The sequence below is a fragment of the Bos indicus x Bos taurus genome, chromosome 15 (genome assembly GCF_003369695.1).
Source record: "Bos indicus x Bos taurus breed Angus x Brahman F1 hybrid chromosome 15, Bos_hybrid_MaternalHap_v2.0, whole genome shotgun sequence".
Taxonomy (NCBI): domain Eukaryota; kingdom Metazoa; phylum Chordata; class Mammalia; order Artiodactyla; family Bovidae; genus Bos; species Bos indicus x Bos taurus.
The window spans coordinates 33,046,791-33,056,937 of record NC_040090.1 but is presented as its reverse complement, the minus strand read 5'-3'; the positions used below and the strand labels follow the sequence as shown (position 1 = coordinate 33,056,937).

Genomic DNA, 10,147 nt, shown 5'->3' with positions numbered 1-10,147 from the left:
GGATCACAATAAACTGTGGAAAATTCTGAAAGAGATGGGAATACCAGACCACCTGACCTGCCTCTTGAGAAATCTATATGCAGGTCAGGAAGCAACAGTTAGAACTGGACATGGAACAACAGACTGGTTCCAAATAGGGAAAGGAGTATGTCAAGGCTGTATATTGTCACCCTGCTTATTTAACTTCTATGCAGAGTATATCATGAGAAACGTTGGGCTGGAAGAAGCACAAGCTGGAATCAAGATTGCTGGGAGAAGTATCAATAACCTCAGATATGCAGATGACACCACCCTTATGGCAGAAAGTGAAGAAGAACTAAAGAGCCTCTTGATGAAAGTAAAAGAGGAGAGTGAAAAAGTTGGCTTAAAGCTCAACATTCAGAAAACGAAGATCATGGCATCTGGTCCCATCACCTCATGGCAAATAGATGGGGAAACAGTGACTGACTTTATTTTTTTGGGCTCCAAAATCACTGGAGATGGTGATTGCAGCCATGAAATTAAAAGACACTTACTCCTTGGAAGGAAAGTTATGACCAACCTAGATAGCATATTAAAAAGCAGAGACATTATTTTGCCGACAAAGGTCCGTCTAGTCAAGGCTATGGTTTTTCCAGTGGTCATGAATGGATGTGAGAGTTGGACCATTAAGAAAGCCGAGCACCAAAGAATTGATGCTTTTGAGCTGTGGTGTTGGAGAAGACTCTTGAGAGTCCTTTGGACTGCAAGGAGATCCAACGAGTCTATCCTAAAGGAGATCAGTCCTGGGTGTTCATTGGAAGGACTGATGTTGAAGCTGAAACTCCAATACTTTGGCCACTTGATGCGAAGAGCTGACTCATTTGAAAAGACCCTGATGCTGGGAAAGATTGAGGGCAGGAAGAGAAGGGGACGACAGAGGATGAGATGGTTGGATGGCATCACTGACTCGATGGACATGGGTTTGTGTGAACTTCAGGAGTTGGTGATGGACAGGGAGGCTTGGCTTACTGAGGTTCATGGGGTTGCAAAGAGTCAGTCACGAATGAGCGACTGAACTGAACTGAGTAAAATAAAAGATATTTATGCATACTCTTTGATCCAGGAAACCTCCTCAGGGACATGAGCATCAGAATACTTATACAAAGCTTTTAATATTGGCCTTGACTTCCCCGGTGGCTCAGACGGTAAAGCGTCTGTCTACAATCCGGGAGACCCGGGGTCGATCCCTGGGTTGGGAAGATCCCCTGGAGAGGGAAATGGCAATCCTCTCCAGTACTATTGCCTGGAAAATCCCATGGTCGGAGGAGCCTTGTAGGCTACAGTCCATGGGGTCACAAAGAGTCGGACACGACTGAGCGACTTCACTTTCACTTTCAATTTATCCCTAATTAGGAAAAACCAGAAACAGTATAAATGTCCCTCAGCGATGGAGTATGTAAATAGGTTATGGTACATTTATATACTGGATGCTAGCAATAAAATATAGTCACATACAACATTAATGAATTTTTCAAACAAATATTAATTTTTTCTTATTTTTCTAAATCTTTTTAGAACACAATGAACTGTGTAAAGCCCAAAATATATATAAATGTATTGTGAGGTTTATAACTTATGTATAAATAAAGCAAATGACAACAATAACACAAACAGTGGAAGAGGGGCAGTGAAAGAATCTTGCTGCAAGAATCTCATACTCTTCATTGAAGTGGCACAATACTATTTAAAAGTAGGCTATTACCATAGTGTAAAACCTAAGGCAAACTAAGAGGCACAGCTTGTAAGCCAACAACAAAGATAAAATGAAATCATGAAAGACAGTTACTCCAAAGAATGTAGAAAAAGTTTTCCATTGCTACCGCTTTCAAATTCCAGAGGACAAACTGGTGATGCCTCCCTGGAGGAGCCACCCCTGCCTCTGTGAGTCCTGGCTGCTCACAGTACAACCCACACCAAAGTCATCTCCCACTCAAGCCCCTCAGTCACCCATTCTGGGAAAGTTAATGCCTCATCAATCTCAGTGTGTGCATACATGCTCAGCACTCATGCACAAGCATATGTGTACATGCACACACACCACACTTTTCACTGTCACCCAAATGCCCCTTCCTGCCTTTGGCTGACCCCCAAATTGCAGGAGCTCCTTCCCCTCAGTGGAGCCCCAGGTCATCCCAGTCAGTCATCCCCAGTCTGTTAGTCCCCTGGGATGGAAGCCTCCCTGAACCCTGACTTGCTCTCTCTGAGTCTCTAATGGCTCATCTGTAAAGTGGGGGAACCCCTCTGCAGATGTGACCACTCTGTGAGAAAAAGCTGGAGCCATAGAAATAAAAATGTTAGTACACCATCATCTCCACACAGCCTCTCTCCCTCTCTCCTCCTTCAATTTTCCTGGGTTTCTCATTGATTTCTCCTTTGAGTCCCTGGAAACACTTACCCACTAGGAATCTCATCCTCCACTGGGAATCCCCTGGAGACACAGGTCTACTTATCCATCCCTCCCCTCAGCCTCATAGCGCAGTCTCTTGGAGTTGGGCACAGACCTCAGGCCTTACCTTTTCAGAGGTGATACCAAAGCCATAGCAGGCCACCACCCAACAGGAGCATTCTACAGGCTGCCACAGTGAGGCTGGGCATGAGAAGACAAGGGACTTATGGGGAGTTTGAGGCAGGTAAGCCTGAGATTGGCATTGAACCTCACCACTGGCAAACCTACATCACATCCCAGCTATCATTTAACATCTATGATACTTTAATAAAATTAGTTATTGTCTTTGAGCCTCAGTATTAATGACTGTAAACTGGGTTAATAAATAGTATTCATCTCTTAGTGTTGCTTTGAATATTACAGATACCAAATGGAAAAGCCTTTGGAACCATGCCCGGTATGCAGTAAGTACTCAATAAATTTTAACTCATAGTATTGTTGCTGAGGCTAGGACTGCTTGGAGCCTGTCCAGTGCTATCTCATGTGTGGATGCGAAGGAAGAAGTGTGGTACAGACAGACGAGTCCAAGAAGACCTAGATTTGAGGCCTGGCTCTTCTTGCTAGGTGAGACGAAGCAAATCACTTGGAATCTCTGAGCCTTGATAGGGTTTGTTTTTCATTCATTCACTCATTTATTCATTCAACCTCAAAGAGCTACTCTAAGTTAGTAGTACATGAGAATGTTTATTAAAATTCCTTGGTGCATTATGTATTCTTGCAACACAACACTTACTGAGCAGGTACTCTGCAGTGGGCTCTATGCCGGGCACTGGGACAGAGAGGAGAGAGGAGTAAGACACGGTTGCCCCACCAGCAACATCTTCAGTCTAGTGGGGAGCCTGATCAGCAATTCAGCGATTATTGCATGATAAAGGCATGTCCAGGGCCTTGGCTTCAGGGGTGAGGAGAAAGATTGAAAGCTTGAGGACTGAATGAAGTTATGGAAGAGTTTATTTTCACCAGACAGATTTGAACTCCATATTCAAGGGATACAAAGAGGAGAAGTGGAAGATATCCTGAGGACGAAAGAGAGGAGAGGGACTTCCCTGGAGGGTCAGTGGTTAAGATTCCATGCTTACACTGCAGAGGGCTTGGGTTCAATCCTTGATAGGGGAACTAAGATCCCACATGCTGCATGGTGCAGGAAAAAAAGAGGGAGTGGGGAGAGAAAAGAGAGACTTCTCTTTTACTGGGAATCTTACTGGGAACAGAGGAAGAGAGAAAGATGAGCGCAGTAGCCCAAGTGTGAGGAGGGGGGAGTTCAAGGAGCTCTTGTCTGCAGTGTTGATTCTCACAGTGGAGGAGCCGTGCTTCTTTCTGCAGAAAGCACACGATGTCTGGCCTCTTCATCTCAGCCCTCTTACCTGTTCCCTCCCCTACTACTCAGAACAATAAGCTTTGCAGGGTGACTTAGCTGTGTTGATCTTTTGCCTCTGTGTGGTGGTTTAGTCCCTAAGTCATGTCTGACTCTTGCAGCCCCATGGACTATAGCCTGCCAGGCTCCTCTGGCCATGGGATTTTCCAGGCAGGAATACTGGAGTGGGTTGCCATTTCCTTCTCCAGGGGATCTTCCAGACCCAGGAATCGAACCCCAGTCTCGTGTACCCCAAGCAAATTCCTACATTGCAAACAGATTTTTACCAACTGAGCTATGAGGGAAGCCCACAGTCGTGTCCGACTGTTTGCAACCCCATGGACTATACAGTCCATGGAATTCTCCAGGCCTGTACTGGAGTGGGTAGCCTTTCCCTTCTCCAAGGTATCTTCCCAACCCAGGGATCGAAGTCAGGTCTCCCGCACCGCAGGCAGGTTCTTTACCAGCTGAACCACAAGGGAAGCCCAAGAATGCCGGAGTGGGTAGCTTATCCCTTCTCCAGCAGATCTTCCCAACCCAGGAGTCAATGTGGTCTCTTGCATTGCAGGCAGATTCTTTATTGACTGAGCTATTCTTTACCATGAAGCCTCCAAAGCAGCAGAACCTTTCGTCCTCTGGTTTCCAGAATCCCGTTTGCTCCTGGCTCTCACTCCATCTCTCTACTCTTTATGTCTCCTTCACTGACACCAGTTATTCTGTCTGTCCCTCAGGATTCTATCTCATGCCCTTAATAAAATTATCATCCCCATCTCTAGTTTCAATCCTTCATCTGAGCACTCCACTCTCATTTCCAGTTGTTGATGACTGGACATCTCTTCATTTGTGAGTTTTCACAACATCCAAATGTGTTTATTGACTGTACCTCCCAACACCCCAACCCTGTTGCTCTTTCCTCAGGTTTTAGCAGCTTCAATGTAGTCATCATAGCTGAAAAAACAAAAAGAAACCTTATGATTTTTGATTCCTCTGTCTCTCTCCACTTCCAGTTGGTTCTTAAGTCTGATTGATCTGTCTCTAGAAACATCTCTTTATCTCCTTTAAGACCTTCATTAGACAGTAAACTGATCTCCTCATCTTTCCGTCTTTTCCATCCCTTCTGCCCCTCCTTGAGGAGATTGTTATTCTATCTTTCCTCTCCTGGATGCTTTAGGGCCCAGTGTCAAAGAAGCTCTTTTACTAGTTTACTTAAGCAATCTTAAGATAAAAACAGAAGAGCAAAGTACAGTTCACATGATGGAGATAGACCACCCTTGTGAAAGGGTTGTGGGCAGCCCATGCCAGCTTTTTCTCCCCCTCAAGGGACCACCCTGGGGCATTTGGGAAGAAGGAGCACGGGTCCCTGAACATCTTCTTGGCCTCTGCTCCTCCAGGTTGCATTTTCCTCCTCACCCCTTTATTCTATCACAGGTCACCTCTCACCTCCTTCGCTCACAGATTCTCAATTCCACCCCACTGGACCATCTTCAACTGAACTCCCCTAAGGATTTTTACCGCCTCCTCACAAGGGTTGTCTGGCCCAACCACAACAGAAGTCCACTTCCCCAAATCTGAGTTATTCTGTCTAAAACAATGCTCTAAGTGTTCCAGAAACACATTCCAGGGTGGGCCCTGGAATTCCAAATCCAATTCCTATATAGAGGGCTCCCTGTGAACTTCGGGATGTTTCTCTGTACTCTTCTGAGTATACAGAGGGTGGCTATAGTAACACCAGTATAAATACTGATTTTCAGAGACACTACATTCAAACCTCTAAGAAGGAAGAATGTTTCTTCCTGGCTGCTCTACAAGTTATGTTGTTATTGTTGCTTAGTCACTAAGTCATGTCTGACTCGTGACGCCATGGACTGTACCCGCCAGGCTCCTCTGTCCATGGGATTTCCCAGGGAAGAATACTGGAGTGGGTTGTCATTTCCTACTCCAGGGGATCTTCCTGACACAGGGATCAAACCCAAGTCTCTTGTGTTTCCTGCATTGGTAGGTGGATTCTTTACCACTGAGCCACCAGGGAAGCCCTACAATTTATGAGGCTTCTCTAATCTTCAAGGTTACCAGTGATAATAGTAAAATGATCAACTGCCTGGTTTGCCTGAAAACTTTCCTGGGACCCCACATGTTCAGCTCTAATGCCAGGAACACCTCAGGCACAGCAGGACAAGCTGATCATCCTGATGTTGTTAAGAGCATGCACTCCGGAGTCTGACTTCAAAGCCAGGTCTGCCATTTAACAGCTGTAGAACTAGAGTTAACCTCTCTGTGCCTCACTTTCTTTTTCAGTAAAATTAAGAAGATTGAAAAACTAATAAATGAAAGCATTTAGAACGCTACCTGAAATAAGGTAAACAGTTACCTCAGTGTTAATTCCTCTTATCATCACACCTACCACCACCAAATGGTGCTCCCTAAGATTCCCTAAGAATCTGGGTAAGATGTGGGCCCAGTACAGAATTACACATCTTTTAATATCCTAATTATACAAAAACCAGGCCAAAGCGTTGAAACTGCTGCTCTTCAGAGCCCAGCTGACTAGCTTCTTACCACCTTCTCCCTTTTCCTCATTCACCTACTCAACAAGCAATGTTCCAGCACCTCCCCTGTGCCTGTGGTGGCTCTGTGCTTGGAGCACCAGAGAACACAACAGAAGGGTGCTGTTACCCCTGCTCCCCCAGAACGCACATTCTGAAAGGAAAGCAAGCATTATCCACTGGGGGCAAGCCCAGGCAAGAGGCCCCTCAGCCAGTCGAGAGGGTCTTAGGAAGAGACAAGTCTCTGTGGCCCATGCTTTGTGTCCAAGAAGACAGAAGTTCTGCTCAGCAGCTTCCTCTATCCTTGACATAGAGTGTACCCCAGGCACAAAAGGGAGACCGTCATTCCTCACCGGTGCTTCACTCCAATAAACCCCTACATGGTCCTTCCCAGGTTTCTTAGACCCAATGTGGGGGCTCCCCAGGCGGTGCTAGTGGTAAAGAACCTGCTTGCCAATCCAGGGGACCTTCCCTGGGTTGGGAAGGTCCCCTGGAGAAGGGCATGGCCACCCGCTCCAGTACTCTTGCCTAGAGAATCCCATGGATAGATGAGCCTGGTATTTTCCTCACTCCCCAAAACCCTTACTTAGTCCTTCCCAGGTTTCCTAGACCAAAGATTCTTCATATTCTTTTCTTCCTCCTAATCAAGGATCTTCTTCATCCTTTTTAGTGCCTCTGGGCCATCACTCCTTTTTCTTCTCTCCTACACCATACCTACTTTCCTCTGAGCCTTTTTACTCAGCAATCGAATATCAGGAATATCACAGAAAGAGTATCTAGTTCCCAGACCAGGAGTCAAACCTGGGCCCCCTGCATTGGAAGCTCAGAGTCTTAGCCACTGGACCACCAGGGAAGTCCTGATAAACAGTATCTTGTAAGTTTATACCTCATGTACATAATCTAAGAGCTCCCTGAAGACAAAGAATGTCTTTTTCATCTTTGTAGCTCCCATTACGTCTGACACAATACCTGTCTGTTGCCCCAAAGAGTGGCCATAGATATGGCCATAGATACATGAAGAGGTGGATCTTCATCACAAACCCCTCAGGCCTCAAAATAGCAATAGAAATCGGCTTTCTTCACTGACCATTTTGTTCTAACAGTCTCTGATCCCCACTTCTGGGGCCAGCCCAGGGCCAAAGCCAATGAGTGAGGATGGAAATACCAGCACCTTCAACATTTCCTACACCAACTTCTTCCTGGTGGGCTTTCCTGGACTGTCAGAGTGGAGGCCCTTCCTGGTCCTGCCTCTTACTTTCCTCTATGTGACCATCATCTCTGCCAACGCCCTGGTCATCCACACAGTGGCAGCCCAGCGGAGCCTGCACCAGCCCATGTACGTGCTCATTGCCCTGCTCCTGGCTGTTAACATCTGTGCTGCTACAGCGGTCATGCCCAAAATGCTGGAAGGCTTTGTGCATTATGCTAATCCCATATCACTGCATGGCTGCCTGGCCCAGATGTTCTTCATCTACTTCACTCTCCTTCTGGACTACAACCTCCTGCTGGCCATGGCCCTAGATCGCTACGTGGCCATCTGCCACCCACTCCGCTACAGTGATCTGATGACCTCCCATTTGCTGGGTGTGCTGGCCTTTTTCACCCTGACACGGAGCTTGGGAGTGGCAGTGCCCTTGGTGGTGCTAACCTCACGAGCTCGATTTTGCCGGACAGCAGTGATCCGACATTTCACCTGCGAGTACATTGCACTGCTGAGTATAGCTTGTGGAGACTTGACCTTCAACAACCATTTGGGGCTGGCCATGCGGTTGGCCACTGTGAGCTTTGATCTAGCCCTGCTGGGGACCTCCTACACCCGCATCATCTATGCTGCCTTCCGGATATCTTCCGGGGGAGCCCGAGCCAAGGCCTTGCACACGTGCGGCTCCCACTTACTGGTCATCCTCACCATCTACCTCTCTGGTCTCTCCACTTCCATCGTGTTCCGAGTAGCCAAGACTGTGTCTCAGGATGTCCAGAACCTCCTCAGTGCCATCTATTTGCTGCTCCCAGGAACCTTGAATCCAGTCATTTACGGGGTGAGGACCAGAGAGATCGGCAACATATAGAAAAGATGCTCTGTGGAAAGGAAATAGCCCGGGAAGTTAGGGAGAAGCCAGAGAGGCTGCAAAATACTAGAGTGAAAGGGAAACTGCCAGGGTGAACTTCCTCAATATGGGAGACTGGGGCTGTGACCTCTGGGAACAAGAGATAAACAAGCAGTACTGAGGGACGGGCTGGAATTTCCTGAGATTACAGGCTCAACAGCGGGTTCACTGTTGGTAAACTATTCCTTTTTGAATCCTTAGAATGCTGTTTTCAATCTAATAATAAAATTGTTTTTCCCTATTTATCGCTGTTAGTTTCATTTCTGTGTCCTCTTCTCCCTGACTCCTGAGAAAGTCCCCAGTAAATACCTGGATATATGGAGCTCCACTGGAAGTTCTATAAAGTCATGCTGATAATCATTTGCCCTGAACACACAGTTTGAAACAATACTGGACAGACCCTTCCCTGGTGCCCAATCAGTCCCAAATATGGCATAAGACTTGACATGAAGCCCAGTCTGACCAAATATCCAGGTCAGTCTTGATGCCTAGGTCCAGTCTAATGCAAGCACACAGGCTGGATTCCAGAATTCAGGCAGTTCCAAACACAGGTGAGGCTCTGCCTGATATCCCCATCTGACACGGGCACACGGGTCAGACCTATCCCAGGTGTCCAGTCTAGCCTAGAGTTCAAGTCCAGCCAAGGGGCCCAGCAGTCGGAGACCACCAAACCAGGTCTTCTCTTGGGACCCAATTTCATCCAAAGGCCAGACTAGGCCTTATCTGTACTTGACCTTGACCCAAACCCATTGGTCAGGACACTCTTCCCATAGTACCCAGTGTGATTTATCTAAGTCACCCCTACTTGAAAGATCTCCATAACTGTCATCTATGGAATGGAGTGTCCTTTAGGGATGTCCCCAAAAGAGGTGTCCTGTACTGTGCAGAACCAGCTGTAAACCACCCAAGTTTTCTCTTCCTCTGTCAACTGATTATATGGAATGTCCCATGAGGCCATGGTGCAGGCTGGGAGAAAAGCAGGAGTGATGGGCATTTGGGCCACTTCTTCAGTAGATTACTTGTGCATCCAGGGCCTGCTTGAGGCCAGGCTTGTATATACAACTTCCATTTGATGATGCTACTATGTAATGCTACTACACATGCCAACTTTAGGTTTTGTGGGCACATAATACCCAGTTCATGATAGCAGTTCAGGCTGCATAGGAACTTGATGGTCTTTAGTTAAGCAGTCTTGAGGCACAGCAAGTAGCAGCCAAAAGCTGTCTCTCTCAAGGGATCGAAAGAGGATAGTTACTGATATTTGAGTAGGTTGCATGACAGGTTGGACATGTTGCAGAGCCTTCTTTGTTCTGGGCCCCACTCAAAACTAGCAGCTTTTAGGGTCATACAGTAAATGGGTCAAAATAACACACCCAAATGAGGAGTATGTTACCATTTTGTCTCCAAAGTCCATAGAGGACCACTAGGCTTTATGCCTCTTTTGATTGTAAGAGGAGTCAGAACAATTTATCCCTTACCATGGAAAGAATACCTCAACATGCCTCATATCAGTGACCCCTAGAAATTTCACTGATAGAGGTGCCTTAATTTTTGTCAGACTTATTACTCTGATACACAAACGTCGTACTGGTAAGTCTATAGTAGCTGCTTCTTTTCCCTCACTAGGTCCAACCTGTACCTCAATGTAATGGAGCAGTGTGATGTACCGTGGAAA

At 46.6% G+C, this 10,147-nt stretch overlaps 1 protein-coding gene across 1 annotated transcript; it reads left to right on the top strand.

The window, feature by feature from the left end:
* Window positions 1-7,509: 7,509 nt before the first annotated feature.
* On the top strand, window positions 7,510-8,433 carry LOC113905638 (olfactory receptor 52L1-like). Its single transcript, XM_027563195.1, has one exon. The coding sequence runs from the start codon at window positions 7,510-7,512 to the stop codon at window positions 8,431-8,433; it is 924 nt and encodes a 307-aa protein (XP_027418996.1).
* The last annotated feature ends 1,714 nt before the right edge of the window (window positions 8,434-10,147 follow it).